Source organism: Corvus cornix, chromosome 11 (genome assembly GCF_000738735.6).
Source record: "Corvus cornix cornix isolate S_Up_H32 chromosome 11, ASM73873v5, whole genome shotgun sequence".
NCBI lineage: Eukaryota > Metazoa > Chordata > Aves > Passeriformes > Corvidae > Corvus > Corvus cornix.
In genome coordinates this window covers 8,401,529-8,426,473 of record NC_046341.1, presented here as the reverse complement: position 1 = coordinate 8,426,473, position 24,945 = coordinate 8,401,529, and the positions used below count along the sequence as shown (strand labels likewise).

Sequence of the window (24,945 nt, the reverse complement as noted above, 5' to 3'; positions counted from 1 at the left end):
TCCTATAATTTTTTCCTAAAAAACACACTAGTTGGACTAGCTAGTGCTAGATTCATATCAGTCCATTCATCTGCACCTTTTACACTATTACAGTAAAAATAACAGAGACTGTCTATGAACTGTTGTTTCATCTTCCCCATACATGTTCCTTGCCTTCAGACCACTGACATATTGCACAGATCCAAACCCAAAACTCCTGTATTGTCAGTCCACCCAGAAAACCCTGGAAGTCCCCCACCTGCCTCTCCCCCTGCCCAGCTCAGGCTCTCAGGGTATTCCTGCAGGGGCTGTCAGGGACAGGCACACACTCACTCTGCTTTGTGGGCACAGGCTCTGGGCAGGGTTGCTTAGTTTGCTCGTGACAGCAGAAGGAGGCTGGAGAACACGAGTGAACACCCATCCTTGTGCCAAAATCCTCATGCTTACAACCTTCCCCACCTCCAATATGTTTAATGTATTTGAATGCTTGAGTGCCTGGAGAAGGGACCTCCTCAAAGGTCCCTGGGCACCCTGAGACTCTCCTGAGACTGAATTTATTAGGGAAAAAAAGAGGAGAAATGGTTCTGAGCCTAGATTTTAGGCAGCACCTACTCCATGCTGCTGAGAGGGGAAGGAAGAAATACAGGGGAGAGGGAAGCCAGGCACAAACCACACCATGAAGCCATGCCAAGGAAGTGTCAGCTCTGGTTTTGGTGGTTAGTCCAAGTCTTTTGCTGGGGATTTACAATGCACTTTGTGTCATGGTAACCCCTTCTTTACTGGGTTACATTGTCACCCCAATGCTGAGCAGCACGTTTTCTGGGACCAGCACTGAAAAGAAATTTAGTGCTCTAAAATTGCAAGCCTGGTCCATGAAACACCGTGTGAGAGCCATCACTGTAGCTCTGAAGCTTTTACAGCACTTTCAATGGTATAAATCAATCCCTCAATATTGCTGTTGGTACGTAAGGTTTGGCAATAGCATAAGAACCATTTCCAAATCCTCCTTCAGGAAAACACCAGCCAGTACATCCTACTGAGCATCATTAATGTCAGTTTAAACATTTGCAGTTAAACAGATCCACAGTGTTGCAGTCCCCAACATGAGAAATACTGCACCAGCGTGCTGAGCAGTGAGGCCAAATCTGCCATGGGCAGGAATAGGAGAAAGAAAGAGACAAGAGGTGGCTGATGCTAGTTAGCAGATGCTGAGAGCTGGGAATCCATAATGGAGTCCAGGCAAAAGCCTTTGTTCAAATTAAACTAATGTTAAAGTAACAACTTCACATGAAGAAATCCTCAGGGGGCCTTCTCGTTGAACAAAAATGCATAAACAAAGAAATGACACAAATGCAAAAGTTACAAACAAATTCAGGAAAAAAAGCTGCACATTTCTGCCCAGGAGCTCAACTACCTATACCCAGGCCAGGGGATCACACTTGGGGATGGAAGAGCCTCTTTCCCACACGTGATAAAGAGCTGCATCTCCTGATGCACAGTCTTGATCCAGTCCCACCTGCATGCAGGGCTGGCAGTGCAAGGTGTAGGATTAGCACCCTCTGTGAAGTCCCAGCGTGGGACCCCCTGGCTTGTCAGGGCATCCTGTGGTGACAGTGGGGAGCAAGCAGCTTTGCTCCATGGAAGGGGAGACCTCCTATATGAACGTATAACTCACATCAACAGGGAAAGCCTGAAGAAACATTGGACAAAATCCAGTTTCTTTCTTTCTTTACACATGCTACCTTGCCTCTGCTGCCACATGTTCCCATAACAACAGTGCCACATTACGCACCTCCGTGGTTTGGGCTGCAGTCTCCCAGCTGCTCCCTTTGTACCATGGTGTGACACGTCACGCTGGCTCCCTGCCTGTGCACGCCAGGCCTGGGCACATGGGATATGCCTGCTCTGTGGCCCCTTTCTCTGCAATGCTTCTTCTTCTTTTTCCTTACTTATGCCTTAAATCCCGTCACTCCAGTCCTCAGCCCTAGGGGCAAGTGGGTCATGCAGTGAGCATGTGAAGAAGACCCCACAAGAAAAATATTTATGGGGATGCAAAGGAAAGGGGACAAGCAACAGTGTAGATATGACCCAGATCCATCCTGCAGCCTCACCCTGTATGGACCTAAGGAGACATTCCTGGGATTCAGGAGGTTATTTCTATTTTCACTTTGCAGTGGGAGCCAAAAAACCTCTGTATTTTGAGAAGCTTCAAACATTGATTGGATACGGCTGATCCTTCCATCAGCTGGTGCAGTGCCACCAGATGAAATAAATCTTGCATGCATCTGTAATTACTGCTTAGCTTGTGTTTAAGTGCTGTGTCATTGATCTGCAGAACTCATCAAAATCCATAAAGGAATGCATGAAATTACATTGGATGGAGCAGAAAGGTACATGACAACATCCATTTTCAGCCTTGTTTGTTCACCAAAGAAAAAGAAGAAAGCATTTATTTATCTCTATTCAAATTCTTGGGTTAACTTGTGATTTAGTCATCAATTGTAACACCATTTTATCAGCTCTTTTTGTAGGGAATATATTTCTTTCTTACAGTAGGCCTTAATATAATACGTTCAGTTTCTACCAGCCTTGCAGTACCTGCCCCTAAGTGGGCAAAATCTCTATTAAAAGCATGGAAGAATATTGCTTGAGGGTTATAAAACTCAGTATGGAAAGGTCTTGTGGTCAAAGCTTCTGACTGCACTTTAGGGAACCCATAGTGACTTCCAAGTCCCACCACAGACTTCCCATCATGTCCTCAGGAAAACCATCTACCCCCTTAATACTTCTATTCCTCCTAAAGCAAGCGTGATTAATAGTATTTCCCTGCTCCAGTGGGAGGCTGGGAGGACACATCAGTCGGCTCAGAAAGAGCTGAGGTGCTCCAGCAGCAGGGAGCAGGGGCAGTGCTTTGCTAACCAGCCATCTGCTCGAGGTGCTCTCCTCCCCTCCTGCAGCCAAGCAGGAGCACACCAAAGGCATTTATTGGCAATAAAGCCCACGACTTCTGGAAGAACTCCTGATGTTTTTCAGACCTAATGTCTCTCTGGCCCAGCTCCATCCTCCCACTGGAATTGAAGTGCTCCTGGGTCAATTCAAACTTCTCCCACAAGCACTCTCCCACCAGGTACTCCTGGTCCGCCCACCTTGTTTACTGCAGCACCTTGGCCCATGGCGTGCCATAAGCATGTGTCATGAACACAGGGATAGCCCACTCCTGCAGACACCTGGGAGCGACCCAAACCTCTGTCTGGAGGATGCAGGAGCCTAACCCCAGCGGTGGGTGTGTGGTGACAGGAGACTATGGTAATAGACCTCTGAGGTTGCTTGTGCCAGTAGAAGAGGGAGAAAGGAAAAATGGGGGGCCAGAAGGTGACAGCCTTTCCTGGTGAGAACAATCAAGCTATTTTGGTATATGATAAACAAATCCTCTCCTGACAATGATTCTGTTGAACATTTTCTGAAGGGATGAGAAACGCCATGAATTTTCCCTTACGTGTCTCTGCTTCTGGATCAGCCTGGACTGAAACCAGAATGCTGCAATACCACAAGCAAAGCTGTTCTCGAAGGAGCCTCAGCCTGACAGCTGCTGAGAAGGACCAGAAAGTCCATTTGCGTAGCACAGATTTTACATGCCCAAGAGATCCACCTATGTCTGGGATAACTAAGATATTTTTAGTGTGCAGCCAAGGGTAAAATTTCCAGGTTTCGCTTTTGCTACCTATGAATCACATTTGTCCATGGCAGAGCACTGGCTGATTTTGGTACCCAGCGTTTTTGGCAGGGATGCTTAAATGACATTTGAAAGCAGAAATCCCCATAGCTTGCTAATAGATCAGGAAAATGGACAAATGAGAAAATCCAGAGATACAATTCCCACTCCATCACCAGCAGTGCATCTTCCTCAGCAGGGTGAGTGGATAAATGAGGCCCCTGATTGAAGTCAGCTCCCGACAGACCTATCCCACTCCTCGTAATTGCACCGTCATCCAGCCATGGGCATCCTCCAGCTTCTTGATACGAGAACACAGATCTCATTAAGTGATGCTTTCCTTCGCAGCGTTAGATCTAAATCCCTCACCGGTGCTATCCCTGCTGCCGACAGACACTGAGCACTACAAAACACTGCAGCTATATCTAATTTTTTTCTCCCAGCTTAGAAACGGAGATACTAATGCTGCTTCACCAACAAGTGTGTAAATAGATGTCCCAGGCCTTTGTGTACACCCTGATGAATATCTCTGGCCAGCGGCTGATCAAAAGGTTAAAGTCTGTGGGACTGGTTTCATCTGTGGTCCCAGCTGTCTGCTTTCCAGGGCTGGAGTAATTCTGAGTAATTAGCTCATTTGTCCTTGGGGCCAAATTGAATCGTCTGCTGTGCAATGCAAGGAGCACTGGGGTGAGTGATCCTTCGTGCCTGTGCTGGTGTGCTCACTGGGGGCTGTGCATGCAGCAAACTGGGTTCATTGATTTGTCTCCCTTGTTAGGGCTCAGCAGATGCTTGTGAATGCATCAGGGGCCCCACTGCAGCACGGGGCCTGCATTTTGTGAGCAAGACTCCTTCCCAGAAAAAGCCCTTCATTATCCCAAACTCCCCGGGGCTTATTTTTAGCCCCTCCTTTTCTTTCCTTCCTTCTTTTTACAGTATAGAAAACCATCAGCTCCACTGTCAGCAGGCTTATAACAGCAGTCCTGGAGCAAAGCAAAAAAAGCTTCAAGCCCACTGACTCTTGCATAAAGGTTTAGGCACAGATCCTGCTCATTTCCAGGGTTCCAGGTCCCACCATTCCTCATCCCTTTCCCAGCTCAGCTACTGTCCTTCAGAGCTGGGTGTCAGAAAGAAGCAGAGATGTAAAGCAGAGGCAAGGCTGGAGCTTTGAGCTTTCCTCTGCTTCAGCCGAAGTTCGATCAGTGCCTGCGTCTGCCCTGCTGTGCAGAGGACACCTGCGTGCAGGGCCACCAGGAGCAAAGACCTTGCACAGCCTGAGCCATGCATCATCCCGGGCTTACGCAGAGCCACTGGACAGACACAGCCAGCCCCTGTAAAAATCCTTTGCTCATAAAACAAAGGCAAGGTTGCCTTGTGGTCAGCAGCTCTGCGCTAAACAACAATTTAAATCACAGGCTTTATATAAAACAGTGGCATTGCCCAGATGAGGACACTGCTAAAAGGGGTCTCAGCATTGTTGGTGGACTGTGGTCACGAAATGTGCCCCATGTAGCAGCACCGGGGATGTGGCATTACACTGCCTGGTTCTCCAAGAAGCATCGGATTCAGTGACCATAAAACAGATGGTCACTTGTAGAACAAGGCAGCTAAGGCTCTCTCCTTTCTCCATCTCAGGTAGGATTTGGGAGATGAGGAAAACCCCTTCCTATGTGACGAAAGGCTCCAAAGTGCTTCTGTGCAGTAATGTCTTGGTAGCAGAGTAAAGATGCTCCCCATCAGATGTTGTGGAGGTCTCAGAGATGTCTACAGAGAAACAAGTGGAGGGTAGAGCGGAGAGAGGACAGCTGTTCCCATTCAAAGATTAACAAAGTTAAACTCTAACATGGCAGTTTAAAAACCAGAAAGAGCCGGTTCGTTCACAGACAGGGTAGCTGAGCTTGGAAATTCCTTGCTGCAGATGTGGTTGTTAGAAGTTTAAATTGCTGCAAAAATTGCCTAGACAAATTTCTGGAAGAAAAATCATTGAGGGGTAATAAATATAAAGATATCACACTTCTCTTTGAAACTCTGTTATCCATATGAAGTACTGGAGGCTGGGAAATCTGAATACTGCATACTTGCTCTGTATTCGTACTTTTCTCTTAACATCTGCTCTTGGACACTAGCTAAGCTAGGTGAGTCATTGGTCTGACCCAGACGCATTGTTTTTCTATTTTGTAAGGGCTCCTATATGTCAAAAAAAAAAAAATCTTTATCATCCCCTCTTGCATCCCATCGAATTTTCAAGCTTCAATGCAGAAAGAGTCCACATCTCCTCTCCCAGGGCCCCTCCAAAATCCTTTCTGGGTGAGTTGCTCATGCTTGCTTTTCCTCCAAAACCCACCTCACCTCCAGCCAGAGCTCTCTGGTCACAAACTCAGACCATAACACAGTGGCCTTTAATTCCAGCAGTAAGGAGTTGGCCAAACTGCCACCTGCAAGCAAAGCCAGCCAGCACTTAGACCTGGAGACCCCTCATGTCCTCAAGTACCTTTGTTACACGGCTGCTATTTAGTGACTCTGCTCATCCACATGTGATGCTAAAAATTATTCTGGATCCAGTCATGCCTTGGAAAACTGCAAGTCTAACTAGGACAGCTAAACTCCAACCTGCTTTTATTCACTCCTCCTGCCTATCATTAGTATTAGTATCAACTTGTCAAGTTGATCTTGATGTACAAGCCCTGTACAGCCTTGCTTCGGTGCAGGGCTAAAAAAATAAAAAATGCATCTCAATTCAGCATCTTTTTTGTCAAGATTTGGCACCTTCCTTTAATGGCAGGGACCATTCCTTTAATGGCAGGACCACATCAGGGAAGAGTGATGAAAACCCCTGGGATCCAGCAAGATTCTTTCAGGAAAGTAACCCCAGTAATCCCTGAGCCTGGTGACCCATCACTCCAGCTGTTAGCAGCCTACAAAGAAGCAGGCACCAGAAGTGACCTGTCACTGGTTGGATTTAGTTAGGGGAAGGAAGTTGGGGAGTTTTCATGCTGGTATCTCATCTGATTGGACCTGAGATGAGATTTATCATTAGGAGCAGCAGCAAGACAGCAGAGCTTGCCATGTAATTCATGTGATTGCCATGGAGGCAGGGCTGGCTGATGGAGGAACACAGCCAGAAACACCAAATGCATAACCCAAAGTCCAGGAGCAAATTCCCAAGACCTTCCTTCTCTAGGCTGGACTGAGAAAACACCAGATAATGTTCTTGCCCTCTTAGCTGAGTTACTTATCGTCTAAGGTCTTTTCCCTGCTTGCCATAACCCACCTGGAAATGCCTCAGGAACAGTGTGTACCACCTTCTGGCTTTTCTTAGGAGGAGAGGAGGGTTCTGCACAGTCTCTGCCTTTAGACAGGTTTGATTCCTGAAGGGACATGATGCCACTGCTTGGCAACATTTCAAGCCTTTCATAACTGATGATTATTTAAGACACCTGTGACATCACCTCTATGTGTGCTGGATGGGTGCCGGATTCTGAGAGTGGGCTGTGCTTGATTTTCCCCTTTCCCTCAAATATAACAGCAGATATGACTGTACATAGTGTCTGCAGAAAAAAACTGTGGTGCCATGACCTCTGGATACTTGCCCGGCACCAGCTGCCCTGGGCAGCCAAACCAACCCGTATCACACCTTCAGGCAGCAGTGCCCACATGGTTTTGCTCTCTGGTAGGAGATACTACAGGAGTTTACTCTGCTGTTGTAGAGCCACTACTGACACTCCCTTAAACCCAGTGCTTATCCTCTGAACGCTTACTCTACAGTCACTAAATATTAAATGGTTTTAATGCTAAATAAAGATTGAACTGTGTGTTCATCATTGAAAGAAAGGAAGAAGATGAGGTGGAAGATAAGATCAGACACAGGTAGCCTTCCGTCCATGTGCAAGGAAGGAGTGCTCAGGTAGAGCCATCTTTACCTAAGCATTTAGATTTAGATTTAGATGAGGTGGATCCTACTTGTGACAACCTTGATTAAAAACTCAGTGTTTGCCAGGACACGGTGTTGGAGCTGCCCCTTGAGTGCCTCAGTACACAGAGTCCAAAATAACCCAGCAGTGACTCAGCTGCATGTGTTGACAAATGGGGATCTGCTTCCTCATCAAATACAACACAAGCCAACAAATCGAGGCTGGGGTGTCCCACACACACGGCCTTTCCTTCATGGAAGAGACATGGCCAGAACTCAGGACATCCGAGGTGGAGGAGCCACTGGGAGGATGCTGCTGTCTCCAGGCTTGCTGTCTTGAAGCTCCAGCTCCCACTCCCTGTAGACCTGCCCCAGACCAAGACCCAGCTGTGGCTGCTGCTGCACCGCAGCTCATTGAGCACTGAGGATGTGACCGTGGTATCAGCACAGTGTGACCACCTTGGGTATGCACGGGGGGAGCTGGATGATGCAAAAAAACTGCAAAGGTGTCATGCTCAAGGCAAGGAAAAATCCAACAGACATTTAACTGTCCTATTGCCATGATGCTCAACAGACGTGAATGTCCGTCTGTGTAAGCTTTGCCGCAGGTATCCAGCCTTGACCACAGCCTCCAACCTCAGCTGCACTTCTTCATCCAAGAAAGCAGCAGTGGAGCTTTTGGCATAGGCAGCACAGTCCTGGGAGAAGGTTCCCATGGTAGCTGAGAGCCTGGGGAGGGGTCCCTGTGCACACACTGCACGAAGGCTGCTGCCACTGAGCTGTTCCTGTGGGACACCTGGACAAAAGTTCCTTTTCTCCACGCAGTGTCTCTGGCATCAACAGTGCTGCTACCAGATGCTCTTGGAAACAGCAAACGAAGGGGCAATACAACTGTGTGTAGCTATTCACTATCAGCTAGCCTGTATAGAGCTCCTGCCTTTCTTAGCCTCTGTTCAATGATCTCCTCTCCCTGTATTTGTGAATTGCCATTTCCTCTGCATTTTGCTTTTAGCAGCATAACGTAGTTGGGCTTCACCTTCATAAGCATGGTAAACTGAGTAACTCAGAAACCTGCAATCTGCTTCAAAACAAAGCATTTAAAATAAGATATAAGCAGTAATGGAGCTACTCGGCTCAGGAGCAGAAATATATACTCACAAACCTTCTAACCTTCCTTCAGCTTTTTTTAACCCCTGCAAACCCAGGGCAAAGCAGGCTGCAAGTAAGAGCTAATGTGTCATTTCAGATATGCTTCCACTCCAGCGTGCAAACCCTGGAGCTGGGAAATGGAAGAGCTCTGATGCCAGCACCGATGACATGGAAGGGGGAGCCAAGCTCTCACTCCGCGGCCTCCAAAGTGCTCTTATTTCTGCTGGTTAAACAGATGCCAGCTTCTGAGGGGATTATGTGTCATAGAGCCTGTTGGCTGTGACAACTAATTATCTCCCACAACAGTTTGGCCTTGAGATTTTCAGCTCAAAGGGCATACCAGGAGTGCTGCATCCAGCACCATGTGTAGCAATTTGTCCCCACTTGGGTTTCCCTGTTCCCAAAGAGGTGGCACACCTGAAGTACACCATTCTCCCCCAGCTCAGGCTCACACCAGCAGGTCCTTCCAAGCAGCATGGACAGGGAGCACCAGCACTCTCTGAGATGACATCTCAGAGATACCTCCAGCAGGAACCCAGGAAAACAAGTAGCAGCTAAAATCAGCTCAGCATCCAAACAGCAGCCTGGCTGATCCTCCCATTCCCACAGCTGGGTGTTAGTGTGGCAGCCATGCCATGGCACACTCCTCCAGCTGAGCTTCACAGGCTGCACACACCGACAGGGTCCAGCTCAGCTGCAGCCGAGTGCAGGGGAAGAAATATCTGCTGCAGCCCAAATCTCTCTCTAGGGGAGAGCAGCCAAAGATTTAAACAGTTTTGGAATGCAGCCTCAAAACCAGCACTGAAAATGTTTTATAACTTCATATAAATTGATGGCTGACCCCCATCGAGACTCCCAGGAACAGATGAGAAACAGACCCAGGCAACTGAAAGAATTTAAGTCATTGAGAAATACACAGAGTGCTGGAAAAGACTAGAGATGAGGAAAGAGATGAAGAGAGGAGTTAACAGAAAAGGCAAAGGGTGTATTGGCAAGCAGGTATTGGAGCTGGAGTGCCCAGCAGCCAGGCTGGAGGCATTGGTGGGGGAGTGACATCAAGGCTCTAGACTTGCAGAGCTCAGCTCACCTGCAGCCAGAAAAGGTTGAGTACTGGGGATACTGAGTATTCTTCTGCCAGAGCACCAGTTAAGCACTGGGAAGCAGGTGCTAGAGGGCCCCCAGCTGAGGTTCCTATGGAGATATCCCAGCTGGGATCAGAAACTAGATGCTGTCAGGTAGGAGAGGGTAGATGGGATGGATCCTGCTTGGCTCTCCCCTCTCTCTGTCACTATCATCCTGCCCTCTCGAGAGGCTGGCAGGCTGCACCAGCTTCCCCAAACCTCTGATCCCCCAGAGAACTTGGGTGGAGCCAGGCACGAAAGGCTGCATCACAAGGGAAGGGAGGCAGAGCTTTCCAAGCCTCAGAGCCAGGCTGAATGCAGGATCAAATCAATCTGGAGCTGCCTTGCTGTCAGGCAGCCACAGGGAATGCTGTGTGGAAGAGCCATGGACTGGGCATTCTGTAGTGTGAGTGAGAATGCCCTGAAATCCCAGCACACAGCCCAGAGTTTAGGTGATGCTGCCATTCACCAGCAAATCATTGTGGGTCAAAGGCAGCAATTACAGTAACAAGCTTCTCCATCACTGTGCTGCTGAGAACCTGAGTCCTTTGGCTGCTTTGCAGTAGATTTCTTCATTTGCTGCACTCCCAGCATAAAAGGAGAATCTCAAAAGCAAGAATAATTAATGCAGAATGTTAAATTGAAGAGAGTTGGGTCATCAGAAAATGCAGAAAATGAAGATGGAGGAAGTGATAAAGGACTTCAGGGTACTGCTAAGAGGTGCAAGAGGAAAAGAAAGCCCCCCCCCTTACACGTCCACTTTTTAACACCACCTTGAAGTACTCTGTTCCTGAGGACAGAGGAGAGCCTGGGTCTCTGAATACCAGCACTGCAGAACTGCCTCAGTCTGCGGGGCCCTGTGAAGAGATGCAGCTGTCTCTTAAATAACAGGAGTTGACACCAGTTGTGAATAGATGAGTGATCATGGCTTCAGCCGTCACAGCCAAGGATCTGATTTCAAATGAAGCCCCATTCATGCATCCAGTGCCCATCATAGGGTTATTAAAGGAGCATCTGTCACAAAACCACAATGCCTTTAAATGCTTGAAAAAGGGCACAACAAAAATAAGCCTGGTTAGCTTATATACTTTTCTCTGGGTGACGTGATTCTTGGAATTGTTTAGCAAAAATAAATTATAAATATGATGGGTAGGGAAAATACGTGATACGAGCAGGGTGAGGTTTGTATTTGACCTCAGTGTAGAGTTTGGCTGTCTGTTTGTTGTTCCAGACTTGTGGGGTAGGCATGAGAGACAGTGGCAGGGAGTTTTGTTGGGTAGCAGAGTGCACAGCTCCAGCTCACCGGGTGTCCTGCTCTAGAGCCCTGGCTCAGAGCACTCCCTCCAGGACACAAATGGAAAGCTACTCCTGGTTTTGGATGCAGCAGGGATATCATCTCCAGGAACAGGTCAGAGCCAAGTTCAGGCCAAAGGGGATGTGCTGTGGCAAGGCATGTGAGCTGAGGGGGGCTGGTTTAGTTACTCATCAGGACTAAATCCACACTCTGTGTTTAAAAGAAATTGCATTTAGCTAAACTGAAAGTCAAGCATAGACATCATGGCTGTCTTGAGTGAACAGCTCCAGCTCATATCATCTCACACTCACCAGCAAAATCTTACCTGAGACAACAAAATCTTTTCCTTCTCTGCAGCTGTGCGGCTCCTCTTACTACTCTTTATTCTCTGCCTGTTGCATTGGTCAAAGCTGCCATCCTCTGCCACCTAAATAGGTACCCTCCTGTCCTGCCACCAGCAGGTCACCTCCTGCCCCACTGCCTCTCTGGGTGACATCCAGGAATGGGGATCAAAGGAAAAGATCACTGTTCATGCAGACATGCTCTATTATATCCACAGTATATTGAAAGCATCTCAGTGCATTAGATTGATGCTCCCGGGGCTAGAGGTGGGCATTTATGCCCTGTAATGCTCATCAAAACCCTTTTAAGAGAAACTGGAGTGTCTGCGTGCAGCCTTAATGGTGGTGAGAAAGACTGCTGTGTGATGCAGCTCTGTGTTTATAATTTGTATTAAATTGTAATCCCAATTCCTCTTTTCTTTATAAATTGTTTTTAAAAATTGTCTTGAATGTGGATGGAAAACTGGATTGTGGTCATATGTACAAAGCTGTTGGGTTCCTCTACACAAACATTTCATGCCAAAAGACGGAACTTCCTACCACAAGTTTCAGCCTAGCGAGGCATTGCCTGTGTTCATAGATTTTAAGCCTAAAGCAGAATAAAGTTACGTTTTAAACTGTCCAAGTGCTTTAGAAAGCTAAATCTCCCCTCTGCTCCCCCAAAACCCCAGTTTATACCCTCAGATTATCACCATTTAGGTGGGGTCCTGGATTCTTTCCAAGAGCTGCATCTCCCGCAGCCCCAGCCCCATGCTGGATTTCAAACTGAAGCAGTGACTCACTTGTGCAGATTCATCTCCCTTCATCTGAGCTGACTGAAAGCAAGGCACGGCATGTCCTCCCTTCCCAGCACAGAGAGAGGTGTTTCCAAAGGGGACTCGACCTGTATGTTCTGGGAGCAAGACCTGTATGCTCCAACCTCTCATCTGAATAAACCCTTGCAGAAAAAGGTGTGTGTACAGGATCCAGCACAATGGACCGATTTGGACCCTTGTTCCTCAGGGGATAAAAATAGCAAGTTAATATTAAAACTGTGTATTTTCACAGATTGCAGTCGGGACTCACAACACACCACACTTAATTTCCTGCTTTCAGTTCCCTATCAGATTTTATGATTAGCTTACTGAGGTTTGTTTTTCCCTAGAATAGGATTTTTTTTTCCTTTAGCTACAATACATTCAGCCATGAAAAATGAGATTGGAAAAGATTAATAGGAAGCTGAAGGATTCATCTAAGATTGACAAAGATTAATGTGTGTCTTATTCTTAGCTGTTTTCTTTTCTTTTCCCTTCTTCTCATAGCTACCTAGACAGCTTAGATCGAATTGGAGCTGCAGACTACCAGCCCACGGAGCAGGATATTCTCCGAACCAGGGTCAAAACAACTGGCATCGTAGAAACCCATTTCACATTCAAAAACCTCCACTTCAGGTTAGTCTAAAACTGTACAGTAAATTTACAGAACCACTATTTATCACAGGGTTTCCCCATACTTCCTAAAGAAGAAGTTGTTAAATTGCTGGTTAATGCATGGATAGCTCCCACTGCAGAAGACACAGCATTTTGGAGAGTCAACAAAATGAAATGTTTGACAATCCTGTCTTGAAAGTCACTTCCTGTAAGATAGAAGCTCATGGCAGCTTCTTCTAACCCAAACACCTCTTTGTTGGAATGTATAATACAAGATTGACCCCCAAATCTGATCAAGCCTCATAAATGTAAAAGTATTTGGCTAGATCTTTTCTCTTAAGTGGGTCAGTCACATGTAGTTAACACAATACATTGACCCTCATGATGCCATCCAGTAGAGAGAAGAGGGCACAAAGACAGAAAGCCACACACAAACAGTATTTAGAGCATATAAAAGTCAAGAATGTGTGGTCTCCACCTCCACAGACCCTTTGGGACCCAGCACGCTGTTAAGGCTCTCCCACAAGTCCCCACATCCCTGTCTGTAACTGCTCCTCCTGGTCCTCCTCAGCTGCAGGCTCTGGAGGAGAAGACCAAACTAGGGGTGAAAGACCCACTGCTTTGTATTTGGAGCCTCCCAGGGCCCATGTGGTCAGAAAATGCCAAGAATGCTAAAGTTCCCTGGTAGCTAGGGAGGAGTGGGTGGTGATGGTCCTCCCCTGTGCTGCAGGCTCTTCGATGTCGGGGGCCAGCGATCAGAACGCAAGAAGTGGATTCACTGCTTTGAGGATGTCACAGCAATCATCTTCTGTGTCGCGCTGAGTGGCTACGACCAGGTGCTCCATGAAGACGAAACCACGGTGAGTCTAACTGGGTCTTGGAGGCCCCAACACCTCTTTATGGGATACTGTATAGCCAGCAGCTCCTCAGAGATCGCCAAATGCTCCCTGAGGTGCTACAGTAATGTGCTTTTGTCCGTCACTCCCCCTTGACTCTGAAATCCTGGGGAGATCTGTCCTCCTCCACATTTTTTGATATGAAGTCTGCGTGCCCAGGTAATGCTTCCTTATGCTGGTAAAGTCGTAGTGGTTTGCTTCTCCTTTCTAGCCAACCTGTGTTTTCAAAATGCATTACAGGACCCTATATCCAGCAAGAGGATACAGCTGGGTGGGCTTTAAAACAGGGAAGCAGTCAGGCTGTGGTGCAGAGGTGCAGGACAGCAGTGCACACCTGGGGCTCAGCCTAGGAATATAACCTATTTCTTCAGGCTACAGAAATTCATTTTCCTTAGTGAGAATGGAACTGTTTGATTCCTGAGGTAATTTGCTCTAGGAGAGATTTTATGACTTCCCACTGTGACATTAGGCTCAAAATACCATCTGGAAATAAAGCTGGTGAGGACCTGTGTTCTCCCTGGCATTAGAGTGCAATTAATACAAGTGAATTGAATACACAGAAAAGATACGGTAAGACTCAGTAGTGCATTCTGACCATTCATTCAGTATGATGGGGATACATGATTTTGGGACTAATGACAACTGTTGTGGGCACCCAGTTATATTTGTCTAATGAAAAGGAATTGAAGGCCATACTCAGTAATGGTTTCATCAGTGCCCAATCTGCAGCAGCAGCAGCAGCACGGAGGGCTCACTCCTGCCAGCTCTGTCTCTCTGAGGCTTTTTATTCTCCTGCTGGTAAAGATGTCAGGCTTGCAGAAAGCTGTGGATGAGGATGGGATCAAGGAAAAGATTGTTGTTAGGTGATGCTTTTCTTGTCCCAAAAAGACGAGGGGGACTTTGGTTTCTAGTCTCTGAGCCAGGTTTATGAGCTCTGGCAAATTCTTTGATGAAATCACCTGGTTGTTTGAATCATATCGATGCCAGAGTTCTGGGTGATATTAATATTACCAGTCACAGGACTGGTAACGGCATGAAGCTGTGTCAAGGAGAAGTTTAGGCTGGAAATTAGGAAAAGGTTCTTCACCCGGAGTGTGATCAGGCACTGAAACAGGCTCACCAGGGAAGTGGTCGTAGCACCAAGCCTGACAGAGTTCAAGAAGCATTTTGATAATGCTCTCAGGCATGTCTTGGGGTTGTTCTGTGCAGGACCAGTTGGACTTGATGGTCCTTGTGATTCTATGACCATGACTGTGTCCCTCCAGATTGATTGAGACACTCTACATCCTCTCATGTCCACTTATTTATCCCCAGTTGTCTCCTCCCCCTGACCCTGGCCTTGATATGCTCAAGGAGCTCAGCCTTGTAGGATTTACTGGGAAGGAACCAAAATCTCCTGACATGATTTGAAAAATCCAGCCATTAGCTCAACACTATAGAGCTCTGCAGCTGGGCAGCAAAATCAGCCAGGAGACACAGAAGAACACACAGGGAGAGGGCAGGTCCAGGAGACAGGGAGCAAAGCTGTGGTATGAGCAGAGAGCAAGGTGCTCTGCAGGTATAACTTGGACTGTGACACCCAAATTGTGAAGCCAAAGGCAGCTTTTAATACAGGTCGCCTTTGGGTGACCATCTACACAAGTCAGAGCCTGTGATTCAAAGCCATGGAGCACAAAATGGAATGGCCTGAATGTCAATGCCATTTTTTAAATGTCAGCCTTAACTCTGCTGCTCTGAACTAGAGGTGAGAGCATCTCTCCTGGGGAGAGCCCTGCCAGTGATTGTCCCTCACCCAGCACCACCCCGGAGCCAGCTCAGCCTCCCCCCTGAAGTGCTGCGCTGCAGAAACTGGGATTTATGCATCTCCAACTTTCCTTTTGCAGCAGGAGAGCAGCCTGGTGCAGCTCTGGCACAGCACTGACATTTGCTTGCTATTTCAGTCCCTGTTCACAACACATTTCAGGAGATGCTGAGCAACAGGAGGGCAGAGGCAGCTGCTGCTCATTTACACATTCGGCGTAAATGGGGAAAGGATTCGGCATTGCCACCACCACGCCGGCGGGACGCCCCTGCCTAACCCAAATAAACAACCCTGAGCAAGGCCAGTGCAATCAGGAAAAAAAAAGTGGTGTTGGATCTTGCCTGTCCTATTATATCCCCATCACAAATGGCAGGTGGAAAATGTGGCACCCACAGACCCTGGCCCCTCCCAGGTGAACCCCCAAGCATTTGGTCCCCTCCTTGGTAATGTGGTGCCTCTCCAAAAACCCAGCAGTAAAACAGCATCTCGTCAGTCAGCCGATTTGCTGTCTGCATCCGTCACATCTGCCAGCTTTAATGACGTCAATCAGCTTTTATTGCTTCTCACTTGGAAAACACAAAGAGGAGGCAGCTGAGAAAGTGAGCTGGATGCTGCTCCTCTAGCTTCATTTTTTAGAGTTACTTACTACAGTCCAGGCACTTCCAGCTGTGTGGATCTGCTGAAGGTTTGGGGGCTGTATAGATGTCTCCATGAGTATGAAAGGACTTGCAGAGAGCTTTCATTGCTGGCATGGAGCCATGAGAGGGAAAGAGCCCTACTGCATATCAAGGTCCAAAAAAACCCTTCCAAAGCTGGGTGCACATAGAGAATGGCTTTTCCTCCTGCACTCAGCACCCTGTTGTCAATGAGCACAGGATTTCACAGGTGCTTTTTGCACTTCTCTAAGTCAAACCACACTTCAGGTGGAGGAAACTGCAGTTGAGATGCAGTCAGCATCACATGGACCAGGGACAGGCTCACCTTGGTAAGCTCCAGGTGGGACAAGTGTAGGGTCAGTTTGTCTCACTGAAAAAAGCTCACAAACAGGTTTATTTTGAATCCTTTCCAAAGAGCTGGTTAAACAAAGCTGGGTGAAACACTCTCTGACCTGTCCCTGCCCTTAAAATTCAAAAACAGCTCTATGCTTGTAAAGTTGTTTTGTGGGTTATTGTGCTCTTTGTTTTAAAAGACGGAGCACCCATCCTCCTGCAGCAGCTAAAACGAGACTGTTGTGTTTGAAGCTGTCCCTGCTCCTTAAGGGCAGGCTGTCTTTTATAAGGGATGTATTTTCTCTCTAATTCCCTGTCACAAAGAGCCACACAGCAGCAGTTGAGGAAAGCAAGTACTTCCCTATGTCCAGATCAGAAAGATGTAAAGAAAATAAAGAAAACTTCCTGTATCTGTGATTTTTAGGCCCATACACCCGTAAAGATCACTTTTCACAGAAACTCCCAGTGCTGCTGAATCCAACTTCTCCCATTGCTTCCAACACCTTATGCTGCTGTTGGCAGATCTAAACTGTGTCCCTGTGTGCCCAGCTTCCAGGGGAGAGGAACAAGGCATGAGAGAGATTCAGGCAGTGCCTTCATCAGTCCCATTGCTGCCAGCCAAAGCCCAAGCCAGAGCTCATGTGGCAAAACGGTACCCTCTGCCCAGCCCATCCAATGCACAAGCCACTGTCCTCAAGGTATTACACCTGTCTGTGCCTTTACCAAGTGCTTCACAAGGAGCTGCCAGGTTCTCTGCCATATTTGTACACAGTGGGAACATCCTGCTTTAACTGGCAGAACATCTCCCTGGATTATGTCTTTGCGTAACAAGGCGATTTTGTTTCATTTGTGACTTTATCTTTTTGTTTCATAAGTTGAGGTTACAGAAGGAAAAGCCCCAGCTCTGTAATCTGGGAAGAGAGAGGGGCAGTCATATCACTCAGTAAAACTAGAGAAGATGATTCACACAGGTAGATTTCCATTGTTCCTTCTAAATAGAATTCCTAATGATATTTTTTAAAAAACAGCAATGGAATGGGACCTGCTCTGGGAACTGAGACTATCCTCTATTTTTTACCTTGCAAATTCAAAGGAGTAATGGCAAGAGAGGGAGGTGTTGATGCTGCACATAGTTGCCTCTGAAGCTATTTAGGTCAACCATATCTAGCCAAGGCATCCAAGTATTGTTTGTGTCCCCATTGCTGAGGATGGGACGGGTTGAAGGCTCTGTGCTGGTAACCCTTGGTGTGCATTAGTGTTGGCCTGTTGGTTCATCCTGCACTGTATGACCTGGTTAGTGTGCTCTTTCTGCTGTCATTGGGCAAGGAAAATGGAATTGCAGTGCTCAGGAATTGCCTCAGGAGTGACAAAGCAACCAAAGTGGCTTGGGCATCTTAGGAAATATAAGCAGGAGGGGGAATATGGAGTTGGCTGTGCATAGGATAACCATCAGTGTCCTTATAGTTTGCGTGACAGCAAGCACTTAATCACCAAGGAAAACAGAAAATATTGAATCAACTGTGTTGCAGAAATCACCAGGTCTCCTCCCATGCTCTGGTGAAAAAAAGATGGTTTTTACGAGTGTGTTTCTGCCTGGACAGAGTCTTGACCGCAGCATCCTTTCTCCCTCATGCTGAGTGAAAAGCTGTTCGCTCTTCACATCAAGTGACAGGAGCACAGTTGTGCAATGACATCTGAACGCAGCTGTGAGCAATTCTGTCTCTTGTTCTGTGCAGGAAAAGTTAACTGGACTTTGAATATGCATGGACGAGTGGTTACTCCTCTGTAACATGGGTGGTGGGGCTGCTTTTTTGTTGGGGTACAAAGTATTTGCAGACTTAAGGATTTAAATACCAATTTTGAAACAGAAAGTGACATTAAGAAATTCATGTCTGAAGAGCTCTTCCCTTAATGATAGACCCAACATAAAGTGAAAAAAGCAGCATGATAGGTCCAAAAGCAGGTGAAGTTCTTTGTGTCACTTCATCTGAAAGTATGAGGAGCAAAACCGTTAGTGCCTCCTAGCAGAGTAGGTACATCTGCCCCATCACAGCAGCACAGGTGCTCCTGAAAGGGGCCCCAGGCAAGTTCTAAGGGACTAAATTGGTCTTCCACTGTGGCTTTACTGGGAGGAGGGAGATTATTTGGGGGATTTAACTTCTCACTCCTCCTTTGGCAGCAGCCTGTCCTTTTACATATGGTACCCAGACACTGCTGCCTCATCCTCGCCTCTGCACCTGGCTCTGCCTGAGCTGTTGGAGGGCTCCTACAAACATCTATTGAACTAGTAACAGTTGGGAAGGGAAAGAAAAGGGAGATAGTGAGGATTCCTGATGCTAGCCAGCACCAGGACAGCTTGTGTCTGTGCATGGGCTCCCATAAGCCCTCTGGGACGCAACAGCATTTCCCATATGGCATCCAGGTATGACAACAGAAGCATCCATGCCTGCTCACCAGAATATTGCTCTGCACCTTTGCCAGACACAGAAAGCAATTTCTGGCTTTTGAATCATGTCATCTTCTCTTTGGTGGTGGGGAAGGAAAAGATGGATTTTAAGACCAAAACATTTCCCACGTAAATAAAAATGAGTGGGCAGAGTAGTTCATTATGTTTATTTGTCTAACTGGCAAAGCTGGAGGAAAAATCAACCTGTAGAGATCAGAAAGCCAGGTCAGACAACATTAGGAAGCTTTGAAACTTGTTTCTGGAATCTGAAAGGAATAGAGGACATTTCGTGTAACCCTCATGTTTTAGAGGGATGTTTCAGAGGTTTGTGCTGTGTGTATATGATTCTGTAATTCTATATTCTGGTTACAACTGAACACTAAGAGTCACTATTTCTTGGGAAAACAGTCTCATCTCCTAACATGCATTAATGCAAATTGATCAAACTGTGTAAGAGAAGTAGGAGGACTTCTGTAGGATCCTTACACAGTCTTAGAACTGTAGAAAAGTTGGCTTCACCTAACCATGAAGCCCAGCTGAGAAGTACTCAGCTTCTGTTTCTTAGACAAACCCAATGTCACCCATGGTGTTCCCCATGCCATGAAGAGCAGTTTCACCCCTCTGCTCTCCTCCAGGACTGTGCAGCGTGGCAGCTGTGGCACGAGGCTGCCCAGATGGCTGATGTCTGCTGCGGATGAGCTGTGGGTTTAGCCTGCAAGCAGCATTCACGTGTTTCTCCATGCTTTTATTTTAAATCAGCAAGGATGATAAAAATGTCATTTAAAATGTTCTGTGAGGGACCCTGCGTTAAAAAATGGTTAATTGTATTTGCTTTATGCTCCCCTGACCACCCTCCACTTCATTCTCTCCTCCCAAAGGCTTTGGGTACCCAAGGATCTCCTGTGCAAAACCTTTGTACACCAGGTTTCTATGTGGTTACAATTTTGGTACCACAAGTAGGAGCATTGCTCCAGGGGCTCCCACACCAGCCAGTACCAAATGGGTTAGCAAAAAACCACCCACAGACACAGGATGATCCAGATAAGCAACGTATTGCAACTGAGACCCGATGAGCAAATGCATTTTACGTTTGTACGTGATTGCGTTATCCCCGTGTGTCGATACAAACAGCGGGGAAATGCGCGGTCATTCAAGACAGAGCACAGCAAATCCCACGTGTCCTGTTTCACTCTGCGCTGGATCAGATGTTTCTTTCATCCACGGAGCCTCTTCTGTCTATATAAAACATTCAGTAGATGCTAAAGTGTATCAATGAAAAGGAATGTGTTAATCAATGAAGTGCTGGGCTAAACTGTGCTGCCAGCACAGGTGTGAAATGGAGTGGGAGCGGGGTGAAGGCCCCTGGCTGACTCATGTACCACTCCACATTCCCAAATCCAGGGCTGGGGGCAACAGGACGTGCTGCACCCACCCCAAAAAACCCTCCAGTAACAAGCCCGTGCAGCCCTGTTCTCTTCAGTATCTCTGTGGTGATAGCTGTAACCGGTTTCTTCCGTGCGCTGGCGGGTTTGGGGAGTGCTGTCCCAAGGAGATCCCGCTGGGAAAAGCCGAGGAGCCGGTCTGGTCTGTACCATGCTTTGCCTTTGATAACCCCCTGACTCTTGGGTGTGCTTCGTCCTCACCGCGCCTGCTCTCTGCACTACCCGGCTCCCGGCTGAGAGATGGCCACGCGACCGGCGTGCGCACTCCGGCGTCGGCCTCGGCGCCAAACGTCGCCAGCCTCGGCACCACCACAGCTTTTCCTCGGCCGTCTGACCTTATCTAGCCAAACAAAGGCCAAAAAATGAGCATTTGAGAGACCAACCAAATTTGGCAGGTATGAAGCTTCTCTTGAACCGAGAAAAAAAAAAAAGAAAAACCGAATTGAGAGTTGAAAGCAGCGGGGAACATGACACTTGGTTGACTTTGCCGTGAGCTCTTTCCACCACCATAAACCCATGTGGCGGACTTTGCAACTCTCTAACCGGTCTGGTTTTTTCATTCCTCTTATCTCTCTCCTTTTCTGTGTCTTTTTTTGCATGACCTATAACCAAAAAGCTGACTTCTCGCTGTGCGTGCATTTGGATGTATGGCTCTTCTGCTGGCGAGTGGCTAATCTTCTTCTAGAGGCATGAGCTAACACCAGTGGTAGCTGCCTGACTTCTAGTCTGGTTGTTCTTAAATGTTCTTTGTTATGTTTTCCTTTTTATACTATTTCTTCCCTTTTCACTTTTTTTCCTCTCTGCAAGACACTTTCTGTTGAGCCATCTTCCAAGAGAACTAAAAAAAAAAAAAGAAATTTAAAAATTAAAAGCCCAACAGACAACACTAAACAAAATAACAAAACCAGGCAAAGGTCACGGCAAGGTCATTTCCAAAATTATGTCACCTTGATGTCTGCTTCCAACTCTAGATTAATTCAAGGATCTACCAGTCCTTGGTTAATGTATCCAACCAGTTGTGTGCCGCACACATTTGAGAAAGTGGAAAAAGCATTTTAGAAAAATTATTGAAAACATTTTAGAAAATCTGCATGAGCTACACCGACACATAAATCTGATCAAAGGGCAAAAATAATTCTCCATCCATGCATGGTGCATGATGATTTCTATGAGCTGGGATCCTGTAAATTAATGTTATGCAAAATCAAAACAGCTCTGTATTGTTAAATGCCCTTAAGTTACTAATTGTATGTCAGATGTTACAGGGATTGCATCTGTGTATGTATATGTTCAGCTGTATGTATACATAAATTTATTATGTATATTGTAGATTTTATTTTTTGTTGCTTTCCTCCTTAATTTAGTTGTTTTAGATTTCCCTACATGTTGAAGATCCCTGGGTTACTAGCTTTGGCCTGATGTGATCTTTCCTTTCTATTGCAGAACCGCATGCACGAATCTCTGAAGCTTTTTGACAGCATCTGCAACAACAAATGGTTCACAGATACATCTATCATCCTGTTTCTAAACAAGAAGGACATATTTGAGGAGAAAATTAAGAAATCTCCACTGAGTATCTGCTTTCCTGAGTACACAGGTAATGAGAAATGTGGCTGTACAGGAGTGCTTAGCAAAGGGACCACAGAGCACTCCCCAGCCAGGCTGATGCTGTAGTGTATCGCAGGCAATGAGGCTAAAGATGCAGAGATAGAGCTCGCACTGGCTTCACTACAGGTTTTATTTCAGTAAGTGTCAAAGGATCACCCCCACCATGGTCCACTTAAAGCAGGAGGATGACTTGACCCAAGTTCTTTGCTGGCCCTTTGGCCACCACCACTGAGCAGGGTGTCCGATTTCTACCTCACTGATGGGTTTGATGCCAAACCAGCACCTGCAGGTGTGGGGCCACTGTGCACTCCCCAAACCCGTGTGCCCTGGTTCCCTGTGTCACATAGGATCATGAACTTTCTTGCAGGTCTCTCAGAAAGGTGCAGTGAGCATAAGCATTATAGATGGGTGACTGGTCTCCAAGAGATCAACACACGGATTTGTTAGGCTGTCCTCGGCTGGAGTACAGCTTTGTTCTTTCATACCCGACCATGTTCCCTTATGGCCACAACAAGAATCCTTCTGCAGATCCTGGCCACTTTCCTCACTATCAGGCACTGTGGGGCTGTAGAATCATCATGATCCTGGAAACATTAATGTCCATGCTAGATAGGGCTCTTAGCAACCTGACCTGGTCGAAGATGTTCCTGATCACTCATGGGGCATTAGATTAGATGACCTTTAAAGATCGCTTCCAACCCAAACCACTCTATGATTCCATGATCAGCCCTCCAGTGTGCAGACAGCAGGTCTCACAGCTTGGCTGCTTCAGCTCAAGCAATAAACTTTCATCACATTAGTTGAGGAGTCCCCAGTTTTGCTCTCAGATTTGCCGACATCAAGTGTCTGTACATGGAAACACTTCCAGTTAAATGCCGGTAGAAAACAAGGTGTTTCATTTTCTGGTCTACCCACACCTCCTAACCCATAGTGCAGGCAGAGGAGAGCCACAGTGAGCTGTGCCCTGAGCTTGGCTGGGGAGGAGGAGGCCTTGGTGATCTGTGGAGGTGAGAGCAGGAGCTCTGGGATGGGCAGTGTGCAAGAAGCCCCTGCTTGTGCTGCCTGCCTGGCATCTGACCCGCTAATGATGGGAATACATCACCCATGCAAAGGCTGCAGCTGCACCCTGCTGCTTCCCTCTGCATCTCGCTGGCTTCCACACACCCTCATTACCATTCCGAGATGGCACAAAAATAAACTTTTATCGTCATGAATTATTTAAACTCACCGGAGACATCCAGATGAATCAAGCCAACAGACAGAGAAGCCATTCTCTTTGTCAGGAAACACAGTTGTGAACCAGGAGCACCAAGAGTGTCACATTTCTGGGGAGGCCAACAAATTATTAACCAGAGCTTCTTATCTTTGAGCACTTGATTTTTCACTGTGAATAGACAAAAGTGATTCCTCATTGCTGCTTTGGGCTGAATGGTCTGTGGCCATGGAGCTGAATGACTCCAGCTGAATTCAGAACATCTGCAGGCTTCCTCTCTGGGGAAGATTTTGGTGTTTGTCACTACCAGCACATTTCAGCCATCTACTCATCTGCTTGGTCCAGACAGAACCAACATAGTCCCGACACATTTGTCTGAAAAGATCTAATCATGGAAATTTCAGTCTTTACAGCTGAAAGCTCACAATAATGCCTACCCCAAATTTTCCTGGTTGTAAATTAGATTGCTGCTTTTGGATGGTTTGTAGGGAAGCTCATCACCATCTTCTTTACAGCAGTGCTTCTGTATGCTGGATGGTTTCTGTCATGTCCTCTTCCCTTTCCTTTTTTCAGTGAAGCAAACCTTCACCTCTCACTCCTTCCTGATGACATTTTGTGCACCTGGTTTTGTGGATCTTCACTGTTGTCTCCCAGAAACCTCACTCTGAAATACCATTTTTACAGAACCCCTGATGTCAGAGAGACTAGAACAAGAAGGAATGTGATTTTAGATATTCCTTCCCAAGCTATCCCAGCCCAAGAGAGTTCAGTGGGGGAGGCAGACCCTCGTACACACGTAGCTAAGCTCTTGGCTGATTAAACAGAGGAAAACAAAGCGTCTGTCTGGAGCACTTCAGCCACAAGTGAACCAAACCAATCTTCCCCAAGTCTCAGGGGACCTTAAAGGTGCTCTAAATTCCTGCAAGATGCTTTTTGGAAGCTGGGAGTTCTCACAATGCCAGAGACCCTCAACGGATCTCCTGTCTCTCTTGTGCCATCAGAGAGGGCAGGAAGTCTGACTGCTGAAAGTCGTTTAAAATGATCCAACAGCGATCTGAGGTAAGGAGTATCTCACCCCCAGGTATTCCAGCAATGCTCTTACAAGTTAGCTGTGCTAACATTCAGCCCAGGCTTTAGACCCAAGCACACACTTCAGCCTGCTTGCCCCTGCTTTGCTGGCCACAGCTCACAGGATGAAGCCCTCGTGGCCTCATGAAAAAGCAACATTATTAGAATGTTGCCCTGGAGTTAGAAAGAATTATTTGATAAAAGCCTATAAACTGAACAAGCAGACTTTCAACATCATAAGTAGGTTCCACAAAATGCTTTTAATGAAATGAAATTTCTGATGTCCATTAGTTCTGCTGACAGGGAATTATTAGAAGACTGCATCCACAAATTTGCCTGCTGTTTGCTGGAGCAGTGTTTCCATCCCCTTAATTCACTCATGCTTTTAACTAATCCACAATACTTAGTAAAGCAGCAGCAGAATCCACGGCTTTTTTTAAACCAAGCTGGCATTAGTGACTCCCTGCTCTCCTAAACAGAATCGAGCATCTAAATCCTCATGTCTCTGAACAACCAACTTCCTGTTCATAAAATACCCTCCTGGTTGTGCTCGGCATGTGGAACCATTCA

General features: G+C 46.8%; 1 protein-coding gene across 2 annotated transcripts in view; it reads left to right on the top strand.

Annotated features, from left to right (window-relative positions):
* Positions 1–24,945, top strand: part of GNAO1 (G protein subunit alpha o1) — a 145,616-nt gene that overhangs the window by 106,445 nt on the left and 14,226 nt on the right. Inside the window, exons 5-7 of one of the 2 annotated variants that reach the window (XM_039558070.1) lie at positions 12,805–12,933; positions 13,643–13,772; positions 21,930–22,083. In XM_039558070.1, coding sequence (XP_039414004.1) covers positions 12,805–12,933; positions 13,643–13,772; positions 21,930–22,083 — 413 coding nt within the window. The remainder of the gene's footprint in view (positions 1–12,804; positions 12,934–13,642; positions 13,773–21,929; positions 22,084–24,945) is intronic. The other variant, XM_039558069.1, reaches the window with a different exon arrangement.